Genomic DNA, 22,290 nt, shown 5'->3' with positions numbered 1-22,290 from the left:
AAATATGAATCATATCTAAAAGAACATATTTGTAACTTTCAAGATTAGATGATGGACACAAATAGACCACAAAATAAAAATTTTTTTACGGGAAATAGGTTTCTTTTCAGGCTGAAGCGGCATCAGTGAGGGTACAAAACCAGTATGTATACTACCTGGCTCCCTTTTATATTCTCAGAGCGATGGAATTGCCTCTATTTTAGGCAGTGCCCTCAAAGCTATTTTTGTTCACTTGGTAATGTAGGTAAGATGTTGATGTAGTTTTAATGTTTATACATTAAAAATATTTATGTTTTTCAAGCACTCATTATCAAATTATTAACTCTTCTAATATATGCCCACAATGTAATATCAGTTGTCATTTTAAGAGACTGCTTTTTAATTTTTTTCCAATTTGTGTAGATTTCTACACTGCGTGGTTCTCTTAATGGAGAGAGCTATAGAATACCACCTTAACAAACAGGAGAATGATTTTAGAATAAAAGATCTTTATTTATAAAGATTATCTAAACTACTTATTTAGAAGAGCATTTTTCAAATCATTGGATCACAACATTGCTCTTCAAGCAAAAGAAAAAGAGCAGAGAAAAGGAGAGTGTATGAAATAAAACAGCAGCTTTTTGAGAAAGATTTTGAGAATGTGGTTTAGACAAACCTCTATCCAGAAATTAACAGATTATTAAAAGTTATTCTAAAATGAAGTTAAATTATTTAGGGGAATTATTTATGCACTGAGTGTGTTCACTATCATGAATGGTTAGATAAGAGCTTCTCTGGGACACCTTCCCTTACTCCTTTAGATAGAGTTGCTCTCTCCATTCTCTGCTATGCTCTTTTTAACCTTTATCTTTATACATAATTTCTTTGTTTATATACCTGCTGCCTACTGAACAATGAATTCTTAGAGGTCAAGAATTGTGTTTTATTTGACTTTTTATTCCCAGGGGCTCACACAATGACATTTAGAAAGTACTCAGTAAATGTTGGTTGAGTTAATTATAAAGCAGTATCTATTAATAATGATCGAATGACTTTTGCATTTGGTTAAATCACTTAGTCCAATGAGTCTACACTTGAATTTGTATCAGAAATAAAGGCCATTAACCCGCTAAAGGCCAGTTAATGCAGATAGCTGTCTCAGAGGTTATGATCGAGTAAGTCTTCTATGTGGCCCCAAATTTGCTTTTATAACAAGATTCTAGGTAATGACTTCTGGTATTAGGACCATACTTTTGGGAACTACTGGCTTAATTCAATAATTTACCTCCTACCAACTCACATGAAGGTACCAAACTGTAAGTACATTTATCTTTCAGGAAAGACATTAGGTGAAAAAGCTATTATGAGAGCACCCAAGAATGGATATTGTCATCTATGGTAAGTACATAAAATTTATGCAATAATTGTTCTGTTTATTCTCATGTATTTTTCAGTATGTATATTTTAAATGTTTTTAAGATAAACTTTCATTGAATATTTCATAACTGAATCTACCAAGTCCAATAACTTTGAATATGATAAATTCGAATTAAATTATATTTGTATAAGATTTTGTTTGGAAACAAATGCTAAAATGATGCCATGTTTCTAAATGTAGGGAGAATGCTTCAAAGAATAAAAGCACATCAGCCATTATACCTTGATGACAAGGTATACACACTCCATAAGTGAAAGAAAAGCCATTTCTAATATAAGAAAACTCAAACAAAGGAAATTTAATTAGTTGGATGGTTGTAGGTGGGTATCCTTGGGACAAGAAATTTATTCTTGAGAGTATTGTTTTGTTTTGGATCCTTTGTATATTTAGAATTATAAAACACAAGAATAAATGTATTGTTTTTAATGAATATTTCATTTTACTCACAGTTGCATTTTTGCAACATTTCTCAGTTCCTTAATTATTTTTTTTCCCCAGCAATATAGATATGTTAGGTGCTAGTAATAAATTTATCTATGACCCTTCTCTCAGACCTAGGTTTTCAGAAATCCACACCTCTTTGGGATTATTTTATTATTCAGAGATGCTTCAGGCAAAATCTCTCTTAAAGTGGCTTTTTTCCTGCAGGTTCACGTTTATTCTCCAGGAAATTCGTATTTTCTCCAATTCAAAATTGCAATCCATTTTCTCAAAGCAGACCTGTTTCTTTTCATTGCTACCAGCAGGGGGAGCACCACTCACAAACTCTCATTTTAAAATTCCCTGGGCAGGAATCAGAACATTTTTTATGTCCCCCAAACACTAAAGGACAGACTCTAAGGGACATACCAAAATAACAGCAAATCTTTTGAAGCTGCCATCACATGGCTTAAAATGAGATACAAGCCTACCCCATTCCCTCTCCCATGAGAAGGTGGGACAAGACTCCAGGTACCCTAAGCAATTCTATTTGCAGAAAACCCCCCCCTCCAGCTCTCTTCTGCTACAGAGAATTCTTTGCCTTCTCTTAGACAACTTCCTCTTTCTCTGGTGTCCTCTGCCTTTTCCTATGGGCTGTGTGTGCTTATTCGCTCAGTCATGTCTGACTCTTTGCAACCCCATGGATTGTAGCCCACCAGGCTCCTCTGTCCATGGGGATTCTCCAGGCAAGAATACTAGAGTGGGTTGCCATGCCCTCCTCCAGAACATCTTCCCAACCCAGGGACTGAACCCAGGTCTCCCGCACTGGGGGTGGATTCTTTACTGTCTGGACCACCAGGGAAGCCCTCCTCCCATACATGAATCTGTGTCAGTGAAGAATCACATTACGTTTGATGTTAATCCTCAACTTGAGGATACTAATCAGTGTGAACTTCCAAATTTCCATACAAGAACAATCCTGAATCTTCCCTGAAGGCATCATAAACACTTTAAAATTCACTGTGTGAGGACAGATTATGCTTAACTCTTCCTTAGTGTATTTCCCAGCCTGTCTTCCACTGATCTGGCTACTTTGTTCGTCTGTTTTCACTTTTGTGTGTGTGCCTGTGTGCAAAGTCGCTTCAGTCATGGCCAACTCTTTGCCACCCTATGGATTGTAGCCCACCAGGCTCCTCTGTCCATGCCCTGGAGGTGACTCACTCCAGTATTCTTGCCTGGAGAATCCCCACAGACAAAAGAGCCTGGCAGGCTACAGCCCATGGGGTCACAAAGAGATGAACAAGACTAAAGCGACTTAGCTGGCACACAACTGCCTTATTTATAACCATGGTATTTGACCATGCGGGAAATCTGGTCCTTATACACACAGAAACACACAGAGCACTGATTCATTTGTGGTTCACGTTATTTTTTATTCAGTATAACTTTTTAATTAAAAAACATTTAAAATCTGGTCAGTTAATAAAATTTAATAAATTCAAAAGTCAATTTTATCTTAATTTTTAGAATTTATTATGATGTACCTACTAGATTTAAGAATCCTCATTCAATTGAATATAGTAATAGAGGTTTAGGCTGATGGGAAAGAAAAATTAAAACTTTGATTTGAGAAGCAATAGGTGAAATTTAGGTTGACTGATTCCATAGTCAATTGTAATAAAATATCATGAAAATGTCTTATTCTGCTGGAATTTTCCTCAATTTGTTAAGACTTTTTCTCATTCATTCAGCATAAATGACAAACCATGGCCACCAGGCCAAATGCAACTGCCTGCTTTTGTAAATAAAATTTGATTGGAACACAGCCATCCCTGTGCATTTGTGCATAGCAATGATGTTGAATAGTTGTAACAGACTCTCTGATCCCACAACCTAAAATGTTTACCACCTAACCCTGAAGCATAAGTTTGTTGACTCACAGTTTACAGGGTGCTGTGATGGTTTATAAGCCTTCAATTTGAAATAAAAGAGCAATCATTAGAAATAATTTCATAAAGGATTGATATCAAGGGAATAATTGAAAAACAAATGTTATTTAAAAACTTGTTTTTCATCTTCATATTTTCCAAGTTAAATTGCCTTGTAACTTTAAAGCTACATAAGCTTTCTGTAAAATTCTGTTGTTTTTGTTGTATGGGTCTAAAATACCTCTCGAATCAAGACAGCAAAATTAGCAATGGATTCGCAGTTTGTTAACTAATCAGGCCTGACCTTAATTATAAATAATGTCTTACATATTCATTGTGCTCTACTGTTCACAAATTATATCCACATGCATGTGTTTTGTAGAACAACATGTTTCCATTTTATGGCAAGTGTAAGCAAGGCAGTCTGTGTGGATGGTGTTTGTGTGTGGGGGCTGGTATATGTGTGTGTCGTGTAGTGTTGTGATTAGTAACCAAGGGTCACACAATAAGTGGGGAAAATAAAAGCCAGATCTTATATTTGTATATACTCAGTATTTCATCTTTTACATTACTCTTCCTCTGCTTTTTCACAACATAAATAGCATTGGTACTAAATCAAAAGTGCTTCTTGGAGTTGATTTAATAGTTGCTTACTAGTTGTTGAGACAGGGCTGCTTGACAATTATTAAAATATTTGCTATAGATGACAACAAAATACAGAATTTTTGTTAAAGCAAATATAGTTAGAACAACCTCTAGATGGAGGTCATAGACCATATTGTATATAGTTTCTTACTTGTTCCCATCAACCTAAGAGTTTACAAAGTAAAATTTTAAATTACATTTTTCAAGACAAACAATATCAAAAAGAACAACCTATATACCACATACATGTAGATATAGGTGAGATTGATTGCCAGAAAAGAAATGATGATTCTTTGGGGAAAAGTGGTCAGGTGAACTTTGAATTTATGGTTTGTAAGAAGATAAATAATACTTTAGACTTTAAAGAATCAGACTTAAAAAAAAGTAAGACTCTGGTGACAGATTATTTATAAGGGAAAATGCACATATTTCATATTATGGTTTTCATAAGTCGTGTTTTTTCCTTTTTTTCCCCTTCACTTAGAGTAACTTGTAAAGAATGTGCTGAAAGAACTCTGTAAAGCTAGATCAGATGTACATAAGCTTTTCTGATTTTTCGCAAAACAGAAGATTTATTCCACCACTATAGATCAGTGAACATCAAATCTTTTCCTTTGACTCCCGCACAAATAGTTGGTTGGGTTTTCTGTGAATGATGAAGTTCAAGTAGATCCAACATAGATTTTTCTAAAAATGTGACATGATCTGTTTTTTCTTTGCTAGTGGATAGAGTAGAGAAATTAAACTAATTATCTGGATTTAAGGAAAGCATGAAGACAAGTTCACCTGTAATCTTCTTGGAGACAATGTTAAAGTACAGGCAAGATTCTGGGTTACCTGTGCTGTGAGAATGGTTTGAGCCTCAATTATTCAACAGAATATCTGTTGACAATATCATTATTCTATCATGCCAGATCTGAATCTTAGACACTAGTGTGTTCAGTCATTTTTTCAGTGGGTGAAGATATGGAAGGTATTCTTATAAAGGTTGCAACTGGCACAAAATTAGGAAAAACAGGATGGATAATGGATGACGGGAGTAATTAAAAGATTTTCACATGGGAAAGAGATACTAAAAAAGATATGAATTAACAGGGATAAATATGAAAGGAGGGGTGGAGAGAAAAATGTCAGAATTTAAGGACATGAGGGAAAAACAGATGGAAATTGGAAGGAAGCATGAGCGTAGTTAACAATAATGTATTAATATTGGTTCATTATAAAATTTTTCAATATTGTATATCAATATTGCTACAGTTGTGATGGGCTTCCCAGGTGGCTTAGTGGTGAAGAATGTGCCTGCCAACGCAGGAGATTCAGGTTCAATCCCTGGGTTGGGAAGATCCCCTGGAGAAGGAAATGGTAACCCACTCGAGTGTTCTTGCCTGGGAAATCCCATGGACAGAGGAGCCATGGGGTCACAAAAGAGTCAGGCATGGCTGAGTGACTAAACAACAACAGTTATGATAAATGTATTATCGTAATTTAAGATAGTACTTAAATATAGTAATTTAAGTAGTATCTCCTAATATAGGTAAGTTCTCGACTCACCTTTAATAGGTTGCTTTTGTCATAACGCTTGCTTTTACTGTTAGGAGATTATTGATTTTCTAATGAAAATTAAGAGGTCAAAAAAGTTATAACTGAAAAGGGGTCATTTTATTGGTTGTGCAGAAGTTTTTGTGAATTGTGTGATCTTCTGTGTCCAGGAATGGGCTGAGTATTCCAAATTAAGAAAATTGTTGTCTTCAACTTCTTATTTGAACGTTCATATGTGTATCCACAGAAACAACCAAGATAAATAACACCCAAAATTGCATTTTCCTCTTCAGTTATGACAATGCAAGGGAAAATTAGGACCTACTTTTGAAATACTGATATTTGCATATAAGTTAAATAAGCAGGGTGACAATATACAGCCTCAGACAGAAAAACTCTAAATACTTTTGTACAGAAATAGTCTGAATATTAAAAGTAATATATGCCCAATTTTTAGAGGAAGCAGTTTGCTGAACAAATATTGTATTTGTATCCAATATTGTATTGTATCCAATTTATAGTCAAGTAATTCAGTTCAGTTCAGTTTAGTCACTCAGTCGTGTCTGACTCTTTGTGACCCCATGAATCTCAGCACGCCAGGCCTCCCTGTCCATCACCAACTTCCGGAGTTCACTCAAACTCACATCCATCGAGTCCATGATGCCATCCAGCCATCTCATCCTCCGTTGTCCCCCTCTCCTCCTGCCCCGAATCCCTCCCAGCATCAGAGTCTTTTCCAATGAGTCAACTCTTCGCATGAGGTGGCCAAAGTACTGGAGTTTCAGCTTTAGCATCGTTCCTTCCAAAGAAATCCCAGGGCTGATCTCGTTTAGAATGGACTGGTTGGATCTCCTTGCAGTCCAAGGGACTCTCAAGACTCTTCTCCAACACCACAGTTCAAAAGCATCAATTCTTCGGCACTCAGCCTTCTTCACAGTCCAACTCTCACATCCATACATGACCACAGGAAAAACCATAGCCTTGACTAGACAGACCTTAATCGGCAAAGTAATGTCTCTGCTTTTGAATATACTGTCTAGGTTGGTCATAACTTTTCTTCCAAGGAGTAAGCGTCTTTTAATTTCATGGCTGCACTGATGTAAATTTTATATTCCTAATGGAAAAAAGGTAAAGAATTCACGAGATGCAATATTGTAGTAGTGTGTTTCCAGTGAAGGACTGAAGGGCCTGGGGAATTTTTGAAAAAACGTAGTCTAAAATTATCTTTGATTTTAGTATTTAAAAAAAATTTTATTGGTTTTTGTTTTTAGTGATGATATTTATTTTAATTTTCAAATGACGTTAAAGGGAACCGTGAACTTTTTATTTTATGAAAAAGAAACAGGAATCTGTTGATGCAGTATATTTTTCAGTTTAATACTTTTAATTTGATTAGACTTTCCTGAGAGTCGCTTAGTGACTTTGATGTTGATGATTGTGACAGCAGCATCTCATCTTTCATGAAATTCACTCATGCCAGGCACTATTCTAAGCAATTACATTTTAGATATTTTATCTCACAGCATATATACAAGATATAAGGTGTTAGTATCCCCAGTTATAGATGAGGAAACTGGCCTCATGTTTATGTCAAGTATTTATTATTTTTAGGGTCCTTGCATCTATATGAATACTTTTGTTAAATATTAATGAATAGTTTAGATATGTTTTTTAAATGTTAAATTTCATGATATTTCATTAAAAATTTACCCAGTGTCCACTGTTTTTATCCTTTTCAGGTATGCAGTTTTGTGTGGCTATGTATCTGAGTTTGAGGGCTTACAAAACAAAATTAACTGTGGATATCGCTTCAAGGTATTTCTTGATATTAAAAATGTTTTAATGTAGCTTGTAATGTTCCATTAACAAGTATAAATCAAATTGTTCAACCAATTTATCTCTAGGACTTCATCTTTTTTACTTAAATGAAATGTCAGTCTTTAAAAACACTGTGCCAAAAAGAATCAAGCTCTTTGGTTGATTAAAAATTATTATTATTATTATTATTACTATAGAACCTGAAAGAAGTCACAAAGTAAATGAGTGTTGTTTTTCTAAAGACAGAGTCTTAGCCTTTTGGTCGTGAGTTCACCTACATCATAAACATGGCTGGAATTAATTCATTAACATTTTCTACAAATTAATTTGTTAGGAGGAGTAGAATTCAATGTAGGGCTTAAATTTGCCATAATGCATGAGTAAAATGAGTACTGAACATACTCATTATTCATAATGTGCCTGTAGTTTTAGTCACAGTGGTTACTGGACTGGAAAAGATCAATTTTCATTCCAATCCAAGAAGTGCAATGGCAAAGAATGTTCAAGCTACCATACAATTGCACTCACATGCTAGCAAAGTTATGTTTAGACTCCTTCAAGTTAGGCTTCAGCAGTACATGAACCGAGAACTTCCAGATGTACAAGCTGGATTTCGAAGAGGCAGAGGAGCTAGAGACCAGATTGCCAATGTTTGTTACATCATGGAGAAAGCAAGGGAGATCCAGAAAAATATCTACTTCTGCTCCATTGACTATGCTAAAGCCTTTGACTGTGTGGTTCAGCAACTGGAAAATTTTCAAAGAGATGGGAGTACCAGACCACCATACCTGTCTCCTGAGAAGCGCCTGTTCGTGGGTCAAGAAGCAACAGTTAGAATTGGACATGGAACAACTGACTGGTTCAAAACTGGGAAAGGAGTACATCAAGACTGTATATTGTCACCCTGGTTATTTAACTTCTTTGTAAAGTACATCATGTGAAATACTGGACTGATTGACTCACCCGCTGGAATCAAGATTTCTGGGACAAATATCTACAAGCTCTGATATGATGATACTGCTCCAATGAAAGTAAAGAGAATCTAAAGAGCCTCTTGATAAGGGTGAAAGAGGAGAGTGAAAAAGCTGACTTGAAACTCACCATTCAAAAAACTAAGATCATGGCACCCGATCTCATTACTTCATGGCAAATAGATGGGGAAAAAGTGGAAATAGTGACAGGTTTTATTTTCTTGGGCTCTAAAGGCAGATGGGCTCTAAATGGGCTCACTGCAGATGGTGACTGCAGCCATGAAATGAAAAGATGCTTGCTTCTTGGAAGAAAAGCTAAGACAAACCTAGATAGCATATTAAAAAGCAGACGCCACACTGCCAGCAAAGGTCTGTAAAGGCAAAGCTATGGTTTTTCCAGTAGTCATGTGTGGTTGTGAAAGTTGGACCATAAAGAAGGCTGAGTGCTGAAGAATTGATACTTTTGAATTGCGGTGTTGGAAAAGACTCTTGAGAGTCTCTTGGACTGCAAGGAGATCCAACCAGTCCATCCTAAAGGAGATCAAACCTGAATATTCACTGGAAGGGCTGATGCTGGAGCTGAAGCTCCAATCCTTTGGCTACCTGATGCAAAGAACTAACTCATTGGAAAAGCCTCTGATGCCTGGCAAGATTGAAGGCAAAAGGAGAAGAGGGCCGCCCAGGATGAGTTGGTTAGATAGCATCTCTAATGCAATGGACATGAATTTGAGCAAACTCCAGGAGACAGTGTAGGACAGAGGAGCCCGGCATGCTATAGTCCATGGGGCCACAAAGCATAGATATGACTTAGCAACTGAACAGCAACAATAAACAGTTATAGTCACTCAGTAAATAACCCCTCAGGGTCAATAATTGTAAGGATGGGCAAAGAGTTCTTTGTTTTCCAGCTCCCTAGAACCATTTGACAATGTCAGGTGGGTAGATTCCTCTATCACCTGGTTCTGCCCTTCTTTTTCTCCATTGTACCCACATCATTTGACAATCAGTAAGTATGAGGTAGCAAGTCATAGGCAGACAAAAATGCGACTTGGATGTTTTCTCTTTTTAAAATGACATCCTCTGTAGCCTTATTAAATCATAATCATACTTCTAGTTGTGAGCATTTTGATGATTGGATTATTGATAAGCTTAATTGTATTAATGATAAAGAGAAGGAAGAAACAATATCATAAAGTCCCTTTGAAATTGGTAGGCAGAGTTCCATTTACCACTGCCTGAAACTTGGGAGATGACATTTTCTTTTGAATTGTCTTTCAGGAACATCTAGATAAAGCAATCGAATTTTTACCTGAAGAACCCTTTTTGTATTACCTCAAGGGAAGATACTGTTATTCTGTAAGTTGAATGCTTCTATCTATAAATCTTATTTGAATATATTATGATTATATGACAGATTTTCAGTGGCTTACTCTTGTTTTACCTAGTGCCTGCTATAGAGAAAATTGTGAAATCAGTACATATTTTATGAGTTTATAAATTTAACATATTATATAAATATATGTTGCATTACATACAATATGCTCAGTTGCTTTAGTTGTGTCTGACTCTTCGTGACACCACGCCCAGTAGTCCATCAGGGTCCTTTGTCCATGGGATTCTCAAGGCAAGAATACTGGAGTGGGTTGCCTTGCCCTCCTCCAGGAGATCTTCCTGACTCAGGAATTGAACCCACATCTCCTGAATCACCTGCATTGCTGGTGGATTCTTTACTGCTGAGCCAGTCGGAAGGGCCACATAGGCTGTTTGATTTTATCAATGTATATGTCCTTTTTCTTTACCGCCTTTCCCTTTTCCCTAGAAGTAGTCACAGTGTTTCCCTTGATGTATCTTTTCTCAGATGGTGATCAGCCACCTACACCCGTATACCCTAGATTGATGTACTGCTGTCTGTTTTGTGAGAGGATTTTTTCATTTATCTGAGTTTACTGAGCATAAATTATGTGCTCACTGGCCAGAACGTAAATAAAAAACCATCCTTATTGTCAAGGAACTTAATTTAGATAGGGACCCAAGATGTATAGAAATAAATAAAAGCAGCTGGTAAGTCTGAGACCCAGTGTGTTAAATGACACTCATTTACAGAAAGTTAACAGAATGTGAAAGTATATCTTAACAGCTGCATGAAAAATTGCCCCAAAGAGAAATGCTATTTCTGAATGAGAAAACTGGGGTAGGCAGAAGATGAAGCTTTTTTTAATTGTGGCTTATAGAGGATTAGAGATAAAGCAGGAGGTTTTACTTTTAATGAGCACCTGCTGTGTATGTCACGTGTGCATTTTATACTTTATATTTCTTATCACATTTCATCCTTTTATGAGTAAGCAGTTTCTATTATGCCAGTTTTAAATATTTTTTTAAAAATAGTATCATGACGGTAAGGGACTCCCCTGATTTAAAAATTGTTGACCCAGACTCATAGGAGCCTGGACCTAGAATGTACACTATTGGATTAGGCTTAAAAAAAAAAAAACCAAAAACCCAAGAAGGAAAATTTAATTCCAAATGGAACCTGATCTTCATGCCATAGGCAAATGGCAGAAGCTGATGCTAATCCTTCCTGGAGGATTGTACCTTCACACACAAGCCTTAGAACATTCTTACCGAGTTGAGCTCATATCATAGTCAAAAATAACAGAATACATACAAGGAAACATCATATATGGCAGTCAGTAGAACAAACAAACAAACAGAAAGAAGAGAAGTACATCTGAAAGGACTTCAGATTTTGCAAACTGGAATATAGAGTATTAAACAGAGTTTTAAACAGCTATCTACATATTGTGTTCCCAAAAATAAAATGAATTAGGGGAAAATGGATAAGGAGCATGAAACTATAAAAATGATCAGATCGATATGAAAAAGATAGAATAATTTCTGATAGATCTATGTATATCAAAAATACTAGATTGAGTAGCTATTCCCTTCTCCAGGGGATTTTCCCAACTCAGGGATCGGACCCAGGTCTCTCACATTGCAGGTGGATTCCTTACCATCTGAGCCACCAGGGAAGCCCAAGAATACTGGAGTGGGTAGCCTACCCTTTCTCCAGAGGATCTTCCCAACCCAGGAGTCAAACCGGGGTCTCCTGCATTGCAGGCGGATTCTTTACCAGCTGAGCTACCAGGGAAGCCCCATATAATGTGTTCCTAAAAATAAAATGAATCAGGGGAAAATGGATAAAGAACATGAGACTACAAAAATGATCAGGTAGATATGAAAAAAAAGAAACAATTTTAATATATATTTTTGCATATAACATTTTATATACAATTGTATATACAGTTTTTAATATACATTGCCATATGTAAAATAGATAGCTAGTGGGAAATTGCTGCATAACACAGGCAGCTCAACCCAGTGCTCTGTGACAGCCAGAGGGATGGGAGGGAGGTTCAAGAGGGAGTGGATACATGTATCCATATGGCTGATCCACACTATTGTACAGCAATAACCAATACAACATTGTAAAGCAATTATCCTCCAATTAAAAGTAGATTTTAAAAAGAAGTATATTATTTGTGATTAAATGAAAATTCAGTGGAAGGATTTAGTAGTAGATAGGTACTGCTAAAGAGAGAATTAACGACCTTTAGGATAAATCTGATGGAGAAGGCAGTGGCACCCCAGTCCAGTACTCTTGCCTGGAAAATCCCATGCATGGGATTGGTAGGCTGCAGTCCATGGGGTCGCGAAGAGTCGGACACAACTAAGCGACTTCACTTTCACTTTTCACGTTCATGCATTAGAGAAGGAAATGGCAACCCACTCCAGTGTTCTTGCCTGGAGGATCCCAGGGACGGGGGAGCTTGGTGGGCTGCCGTCTATGGGGTCGCACAGAGTCGGACACGACTGAAGCGACTTAGCAGCAGCAGCAGCAGGATAAATCTGAAAGCGTTGCCAGGAAGCAGCACAGAGGAACAGACAAAATATGAAGGGGAGATCAAAAGACACAGAAAGGAAGTAAGGATACCACATAGTGGTGGATTTTCACCCCCTCCTTTGATAATTAATAAGAATAAGAGACAAAAAAGTGCTAATAAGTATCTAAAACATTGATTAGAGCCTCACATTTAATAATTTTGATCTAATAAACATAGTTGAAAACATGTAGCTAGCCAAAGAGGACATACATTCTTCAAGCATATGCAGAATGTTTACAAAATTGACCATACATGAGATCATGAAGCAAGTCAGAATTGATATCATACGGGTTTTCTGATCATAAAGCAATTATATCAGTATTAGAAATTCAGAAACAAAACAGCTTAAAAACCATAAATCTTGAATTAGAAATAATAGGAAATGATAATTAAATAAGGAGATGCCATTTTATTCCCATTTGATAAAAGTTTAAATTATTAATATGAGATGTTTCAAAAATATGGAATAATAGAAATTCTTACATTGTTGTGGGAGTACAAATTGATGTAACCATCTTAGAAACAATTGGGTATTATCTCTTGAATTTGATTGTTTGTTTACTGTATGACACTGGTACCTACCCTATAGAAACTCTTGCAAATGTGCGTTAGAAGGATATATAAGAATGGCTGTAGCAGCCTTGTTTCTAAGAGCAAAAAAATGGAAAAAGACCCAAATGTCCACTGAAAAAAAGAGTGGGTGAAAAATCATTGATATATGTTTAAATGATGGATGTCTCAGAGCTGTTTAAATGACTGAACTTCAATTACTCTAGATGAACTCTTAAAACCTATAATGTTAAGAGAAAACAAGTCAAAGAAGGAGATGAACAAGATATCTTCTTTTTCTAGTTCAAAAAAGAAAAAATAAGCATAGCAATAAAGTAACAATATGTAGAAAAGCCAGAGAATAATTTTGGGGGTATACCAACTCTGGAGAATCCCAGGGACAGGGGAGCCTGGTGGGCTGCCGTCTCTGGGGTCGCACAGAGTCAGACACGACTAAAGTGACGTAGCAGCAGCAGTATTCTTTTTGAAGTATGGTTGACTTATGGTTATCATCTTAGTTTCAGGTGTAGAACGTGGTGAATGTAGTTTTTACATTACAGATTATGCGTGTGTGTTCAGTTGGTTTGTGTCAGACTCCTTGTGATGCCAGGGACTGTGGCCCACCAGGATCTTCTGTCCATAGGATTTCCCAGGCAAGAATACTGGAGTGGGTTGTCATGCCCTCCTCCAGGGGATCTTCCTGACCCAGGGATTTAACCAGAGTTTCTTACGTCTCCTGCATTGGTAGACAAGTTCTTTACCACTAGGGCCACCTGGGAAGCCGCTTGTATAGATTATACTACATTTAAAGTTGTTTGGTTTTTTTTTTTTAGTTTTTTTATTTTTTAAATTTTAAAATCTTTAATTCTTACATGCGTTCCCAAACCTGAACCCCCCTCCCACCTCCCTCCCCATAACATCTCTCTGGGTCATCCCCATGCACCAGCCCCAAGCATGCTGTATCCTGCGTCAGACATAGACTGGCGATTCAATTCTTACATGATAGTATACATGTTAGAATGCCATTCTCCCAAATCATCCCACCCTCTCCCTCTCCCTCTGAGTCCAAAAGTCCGTTATACACATCTGTGTCTTTTTTCCTGTCTTGCATACAGGGTCGTCATTGCCATCTTCCTAAATTCCATATATATGTGTTAGTATACTGTATTGGTGTTTTTCTTTCTGGCTTACTTCACTCTGTATAATCGGCTCCAGTTTCATCCATCTCATCAGAACTGATTCAAATGAATTCTTTTTAATGGCTGAGTAATACTCCATTGTGTATATGTACCACAGCTTTCTTATCCATTCATCTGCTGATGGACATCTAGGTTGTTTCCATGTCCTGGCTATTATAAACAGTGCTGCGATGAACATTGGGGTACATGCGTCTCTTTCAATTCTGGTTTCCTCGGTGTGTATGCCCAGCAGTGGGATTGCTGGGTCATAAGGTAGTTCTATTTGCAATTTTTTAAGGAATCTCCACACTGTTCTCCATAGTGGCTGTACTAGTTTGCGTTCCCACCAACAGTGTAGGAGGGTTCCCTTTTCTCCACACCCTCTCCAGCATTTATTGCTTGCTGACTTTAGGATCGCAGACATTCTGACTGGTGTGAGGTGGTACCTCATTGTGGTTTTGATTTGCATTTCTCTAATAATGAGTGATGTTGAGCATCTTTTCATGTGTTTGTTAGCCATCCGTATGTCTTCTTTGGAGAAATGTCTATTTAGTTCTTTGGCCCATTTTTTGATTGGGTCGTTTATTTTTCTGGAATTGAGCTGCATAAGTTGCTTGTATATTTTTGAGATTAGTTGTTTGTCAGTTGCTTCATTTGCTATTATTTTCTCCCATTCAGAAGGCTGTCTTTTCACCTTGCTTATATTTTCCTTTGTTGTACAGAAGCTTTTAATTTTAATTAGATCCCATTTGTTTATTTTTGCTTTTAGATTATACTACATTTAAAGTTATCATAAAATGTTGGTTATATCCCCTGTGCTATACAGTGTATCCTTATAGCTTACATAAGTTAATAGTTGCTGCTGCTGCTGCTAAGTCGATTCAGTCGTGTCCAACTCTGTGCAACCTCATAGACGGCAGCCTACCAGGCTCCCCCGTCCCTGGGATTCTATAGGCAAGAACACTGGAGTGGGTTGCCATTTCCTTCTCCAATGCATGAACATGAAAAGTGAAAATGAATTCACTCAGTCATGTCCGACCCTTAGCGACCCCATAGACTGCAGCCTACCAGGCTCCTCCATCCATGGGATTTTCCAGACAAGAGTATTGGAGTGGGGTGCCATTGCCTTCTCCGATGTTAATAGTTACATAATATCAATAGTTAGTACCTCTTTTTTTTTTAACTGAGCTATAGTTGATGTACAATATTATGTAAGTTTCAGGTGTACAACATAGTAATTCACACTTCTTAAAGGTTACAGTCCATTTGAAGTTATTATAAAATATTTATAGAATAATTTTTTTAAAATAGGGATTAATGGCTACCTTCTTAAAGGAAGTCAGTCCTGAATATTCTTTGGAAGCACTGATGCTGAAGCTGAAACTCCAATACTTTGGCCACCTGATGCAAAGAACTGACTCTTTGAAAAGACCCTGATGCTGGGAAGATTGGAGGCAGGAGGAGAAGGGGCTGACAGGGGATGAAATGGCTGGATGGCATTACTGACTCGATGGACATGAGTTTGAGTAAACTCCTGGAGTTGGTGATGGACAGGGAGGCCTGGTGTGCTGCAGACCATGGGGTTGCAAAGAGTCAGACACGACTGAGTGACTGAACTGAACTGAATTGAATGGCTACCTCAGAGGGCTAGCATGCTGCATTCCATAGGGTTGCAAAGAGCTGGACACAACTGGGCAACTGAACAACAACAAAACAATGGCTACCTAGTACCCTTGAAAATGGCCTTGAGAAGGAAGACATTTGATGGGGTTGTGGAGAGCATAGTTCCCCTTTTAAGTACTCATTTCTGAATCCCTTTAATCTTTTATATTATATATTTACTATTAATATTTGTTAAAAGTGAAAAAATTTAAAAAGAAAGCAAAAAACAAATGACAATATGAGATTTAATTTTGGTGGTTGTTGCTTTTTTAAAAATTCCCCTGAATTATAAATACATTGCCCTCATGGCACACTCACTCCTTCTGGATTGAGGAGCCTTGGCCTGTTTACGTTTCTGAGCTGCTACGTTCTGGTCAGGTTGGGAACATGGCAAAGGCTGAGTCCTGTAGCTACTGTATTCTGTACAAGGAAATACTATTCACCATCTCACAGTCAAGAATCACGTGAACAAACAGGATCAGCATCATTCCCCACCCCCAACCCCTTTCTTTGGATACAAGCCTGCTTAAGAGTATTTTAGATTGGTTTGGTAACCAGTGCTTTTAGAGCTCATGGTTTGTTAGAATTATGAAAAAGGAAGGCAAGAAATAATACCATAAAGGTTATATTTCTAGTGTATATAACATGGATATATATTTATATATATTGTATTGTATGCATTTCGGACTCTTTTGTTGACTATAAGGGCTACTCCATTTCTTCTAAGGGATTCTTGCCCACAGTAGTAGATATAATGGTCATCTGAATTAAATTCGCCATTCCAGTCCATTTTAGTTCACTGATTCCTAAAATGTTGATGTTCACTCTTGCCGTCTGCTGCTTGACCACTTCCAATTTACCTTGATTCATGATGAGAATAGAACAGAATGATCTCTATTCATTTCCAAGGCAAACCATTCAATATCACAGTAATCCAAGTCTATGCCCTAACTAGTAATGCTGAAGAAGCTGAAGTTGAATGGTTCTATGAAGACCTATAAGACCTTCTAGAACACCCAAAAAAGATGTCCTTTCATTATAGGGGACAGGAATGCAAAAGTAGGAAGTCAAGAGATACCTGGAGTAATAGGCAAATTTGGCCTTGGAGTACAAAATGAAGAAGGGCAAAGGCCAACAGAGTTTTGCCAATAGATCAAACAGGTCATAGCAAACACCTTCCAACAACACAAGAGAAGACTCTACACATGGACATCACCAGATAGTCAATACCGAAATCAGATTGATTATATTCTTTGCAGCCAAAGATGGAGAAGCTCCATACAGTCAGCAAAAACAAGACTGGGAGCTGATTGTGGCTCAGATCATGAACTCCTTCTTGCCAAAATCAGACTTAAATTGAAGAAAGTAGGAAAACCACTAGACCATTCAGGCATGATCGGAATCAAATCCCTTATGATTATACAGTGGAAGTGACAAATAGATTCAAGGGATTAGATCTGATAGAGTGCCTGAAGAACTATGGACGGGTGTTCATGACATTGTACAGGAGGCAGTGATCAAGACCATCCCCAAGAAGAAGAAATGCAAAAAGGCAAAATGATTGTCTGAGGAGGCCTTACAAATAGCTGAGAAAAGAGAAGTGAAAGGAAAAGGAGAAAAGGAAAGATATACCCCTTTGAATGCAAAGTTCCAAAAGAATAGCAAGGAGAGATAAGAAAGCCCTCTCCAGTGACCAGTGCAAAGAAATAGAGGAAAACACTAGAAGGGGAAAGACTAGAGATCTCTTAAAGAAAATTAAAGATACTAAGGGAACATTTCATGCAAAGATGGGCTCAATAAAGGACAGAAATGGTATAGACCTCAGCAGATGAATGGATAAGAAAGCTGTGGTACATATACACAATGGAGTATTACTCAGCCATTAAAAAGAATACGTTTGAATCAGTTCTAATGAGGTGGATGAAACTGGAGCCGATTATACAGAGTGAAGTAAGCCAGAAAGAAAAACACCAATACAGTATACTAACGCGTATATATGGAGTTTAGAAAGATGGTAACGATAACCCTGTATGCAAGACAGCAAAAGAGACACATATGTATAGAACAGACTTTTGGACTCAGAGGGAGAGGGAGAGGGTGGGATGATTTGGGAGAATGGCATTGAAGCATGTATAATATCATGTAAGAAACAAATCGCCAGTCTAGGTTTGATGCAGGATACAGGATGCTTGGGGCTGGTGCACTGGGAGGACCCGGAGAGATGGTATGGGGAGGGAGGTGGGAGGAGGGTTCAGGATTGGGAACTCTTGTACACCTGTGGCGGATTCATGTTGATGTATGGCAAAACCAATACAGTATTGTAAAGTAACATAAAGTAAAAAAAAAAAAAAAAAAAGGAAAGAAAAGAAATGGTATGGACCTAACAGAAGCAGAAGATATTAAGAAAAGGTGGCAAGAATACACAGAAAAACTGTACAAAAAAGATCTTCACGACCCAGATAATCACGATGGTGTGATCACTCACCTAGAGCCAGACATCCTGGAATGTGAAGTCAAGTGGGCCTTAGGAAGCATCACTACGAACAAAGCTAGTGGAGGTGATGGAATTCCAGTTGAGCTATTTCAAATCCTAAAAGATGATGCTGTGAAAGTGCTGCACTCAATATGCCAGCACATTTGGAAAACTCAGCAGTGGCCACAGGACTGGAAAAGGTAAGTTTTCATTCCAATCCCAAAGAAAGGCAATGCCAAGGAATGCTCAAATTACTGCACAATTGCACTCATCTCACACACTAGTAAAGTAATGCTCAAAATTCTCCAAGCCAGGCTTCAACAGTATGTGAACTGTGAACTTCCAGATGTTCAAGCTGGATTTTAAAAAGGCAGAGGAACCAGAGATCTGGTTGCTAACATCTGCTGGATCACTGAAAAAGAGAGTTCCAGAAAAACATCTATTTCTGTTTATTGACTATGCCAAAGCCTTTGACTGTGTGGATCACAACAAACTGTGGAAAATTCTGAGAGAGATGGGAATACCAGACCACCTGACCTGCCTCCTGAGAAATCTGTATGCAGATTAGTAAGCAACAGTTAGAACTGGACATGATGCAACAGACTGGTTCCAAATCGGGAAAGGAGTACGTCAAGGCTGTATATTGTCACCCTGCATATTTAACTTACATGCAGAGTATATCATGTGAAATGCCAGACTGAATGAAGCACAAGCTGGAATCAAGATTGCTAGGAGAAATATCAATATCTCAGATATGCAGATGACACCACCCTTATTGCAGAAAGTGAAGAAGAACTAAAGAGCCTCTTGATGAAAGTCAAAGAGGAGAGTGAAAAGTTGATTTAAAACTCAACATTCAAAAATCTAAGATCATGGCATCTGGTCCCATCACTTCTTGGCAAATAGATGGGGAAACAATGCAAACAGGAAGAGACTTTATTTTGGGGGGATCTCCAAAATCACTGCAGATGGTGACTTCAGCCATGAAATTAAAAGATGCTTGCTCCTTGGAAGAAAGGCTATGGCCAACCTAGATAGCATATTAAAAAGCAGAGACAGTACTTTGCCAACAAGGGTTTGTCTAGTCAAAGCGATGGTTTTTCCAGTAGTCGTACATGGATTTGAGAACTGGACTATAAAGAAAGCTGGGAGCCAAAGAATTGATGCTTTTGAACTGTGGTGTTGGAGAAGTCTCTTGAGAGTCCCTTGGACAGCAAGGTGATCCAAACAGCCCATCCTAAAGGAAATCAGTCCTGAATATTCATTGGAAGGACTGATGCTGAAGCTGAAACTCCAATACTTTGGCTACCTGATGCGAAAAACGGACTCATTTGCAAAGACTCTGATGCTGGGCAAGATTGAAGGCAGGAGAAGGGGACAACAAAGGATAAGATGTTTGGGCGGCATCACCAACTCTATGGACATGAGTTTGAGCAAGCACCAGGAGGTGGTGAAGGACAGGGAAGCCTGGCATGCTGCAGTCCATGGGGTCACAAAGGGTCAGACAGGACTGAATGACTAAACTGAAACTGGCAGCCTGATATTGTGTGCATCCCCTCCATATGTGCATACACGCGTGCATCTGAGGAGAGATTATTCAAAAGGTGGTCAGCGGTCTGAGTGATGTTGCTGTGTATTTGCAGGTCTCAAAACTGAGCTGGATTGAGAGAAAAATGGCTGCTACTCTGTTTGGAAGTATACCATCCTCAACTGTACAAGAAGCTTTGCAAAATTTCCTGAAGGTATGTTTTGCCTATCCATTATTTCAATGTCAGTCTGGCTCCTGTTTTCATCAGGCCCACCTACCATTGCTGTCAAGAAAATCTTTCTCTTGTCCATGTGTAGACCTCTAACTGAAGCCCCAGATTGTGTCCTCATTTTGGCATGTTCAAACTACTTCTTAGAGGATAGTTCTGTGCTAAGTCCTAGGTGTGGCAGCCCTTACTGCCAAATCCAGTATAGCTCTCCAGACTGTTTATGTACAAAAGCATTCACGTCCTAATTTTTAGAAAGCGTGCATGCTCAGTTGCTCAGTCATGTCCAACTCTTTGGCACCCCATGGTCTGTAGCCTGCCAGGCTCCTCTGTCCATCGGATTTTCCCATCAAGAATGCTGGCATAGGTTTCCATTTCCTCCTCCAGGGGATCTTCCCGTCCGCGGGATCGAACCCATGTCTCCTGCTTCTCCTGCATTGGCAGATGGATTCTTTACCACTGGGCCCACCTGGGAAACCCTCCTGATTATTAGACTTGGTCCAAAATACTCCTGATTATCCTAACATAGAATCAGTTTAATCTTAAATATAAAAGTTGCCAAGAAGATGAGTTATTTTAAAAGTTACTCTTTGAATTGCAGACGGTTCTATGGATTCGTGGGGCATCAGACCAAACCAGGATTTTCATTACCATCCTAAAATGTACAATTGCTCTGCTGATAAACTCTAAATAGTAATATGTATGTGTGCACACATGAGAATGTATAATATATCCACACATTTAACCAACTTGCTGTTGGGCTAATCTCTTCATTTTTCTCTGGAACCAATTATGGAATCTTACTGATTTTTCTTTTCCCTCCTGCCTACTTCAGATTTGTTACAATATAGAGAAAATCAGGCTCTGAACAGTATTGTCAAATATATTTTAAAGCTAGTATTTTTTGGTATATTTTAGGGCTCGATTTTGTAGAACCTAGAGGGAGTTTAAAAATCATATTCTAAGATAGCAAATATACTTCACTTCTCTGAACAATGGCTAGTAGCTTTTTGAAGAAATAAGTATTCTGAAATCAAGCCTGTACCCAGTGGGATAAAGTATGGATATATAAGTACAAGGGCTGTATGTTTCTTCTTTTTTATTTAGTGTGATGGTTTTTGTTTTGTAAGAAAGGGAATTTTGTAAGACATCAGGAATGTAACTTTTTCCAGTGTCACACAGTAGCAGGTCAAAGACATGAGTGAAGTCTGATACTGTATTATCCCTTCAGCTTCTTTCTAACATCAAGAATTAGTTTTCCCTTGTTAAATTTTATAAGGATATAGATCATCGTTCATTTAAAATGATTTATAAAAGTTGCTGTGTTTATGGGGCTTCCCTGGTAGCCCAGCTGGTAAAGAATCAGCCTGCAATGCAGGAGACCCTGGTTCAATTGCTGGGCTGGGAGGTTTCCCTGGAGAAGGGGTAGGCTACCCACTCCAGTGTTCTTGGGCTTCCCTGGTGGCCCAGCTGGTAAAGAATCTGCCTGCAATGTGGGAGACCTGGGTCCAATTCCTGGGTTGGGAAGATTCCTTGGAGAAGGTAACAGCTACCCACTCCAGTATTCTTGCCTGGAGAATCCCCATGGACTGAGGAGCCTGGTGGGCTATACTCCATGGGGTCACAAAGACTCAGACACAACTAAGTGACTAATCACATGTTCATTAGCAAAAATCTCATTTGAACTTTAAACCCATTTTTGATGGTATCAGAGTTATAATTAGAGGGTCAGGTTTTCAGGACATGGAACAAAAGTTCTTAAGGTGCTTCTGCACCTGAAGTATTACACAGATAAAATCAAAAGTAAGTAAGAAGCACAGTGATATAGAGGTACAAACTCTGAAACCAGACCACCTGGTTAAATCCCAGTTCTGCTTTTTACTGGCTGACTGACAGTGGGCAAGTTGCTTAATATCTTTCTGTCTCAGTTTAATCAATAACATGGAGGTGATAGTATTGTTGTGAAGGTTAAATAAGTTAATCCAATCAAATTGC

The 22,290-nt window shown here is 38.1% G+C and overlaps 1 protein-coding gene across 1 annotated transcript in view; it reads left to right on the top strand.

Annotated features, from left to right (window-relative positions):
• The window catches only part of RMDN2 (regulator of microtubule dynamics 2), a 71,414-nt gene that overhangs the window by 25,473 nt on the left and 23,651 nt on the right, over positions 1-22,290 (top strand). Inside the window, exons 5-8 of the mRNA XM_004006014.6 lie at positions 1,317-1,377; positions 7,689-7,764; positions 10,017-10,094; positions 20,185-20,283. Of these exons, the coding sequence (XP_004006063.1) occupies positions 1,317-1,377; positions 7,689-7,764; positions 10,017-10,094; positions 20,185-20,283 (314 nt within the window). The remainder of the gene's footprint in view (positions 1-1,316; positions 1,378-7,688; positions 7,765-10,016; positions 10,095-20,184; positions 20,284-22,290) is intronic.

This window comes from Ovis aries, chromosome 3 (assembly GCF_016772045.2).
Source record: "Ovis aries strain OAR_USU_Benz2616 breed Rambouillet chromosome 3, ARS-UI_Ramb_v3.0, whole genome shotgun sequence".
Taxonomy (NCBI): Eukaryota; Metazoa; Chordata; class Mammalia; order Artiodactyla; family Bovidae; genus Ovis; species Ovis aries.
Note: the sequence above shows the minus strand (reverse complement) of the source record. Positions and strands in the feature narration are given on the sequence as shown.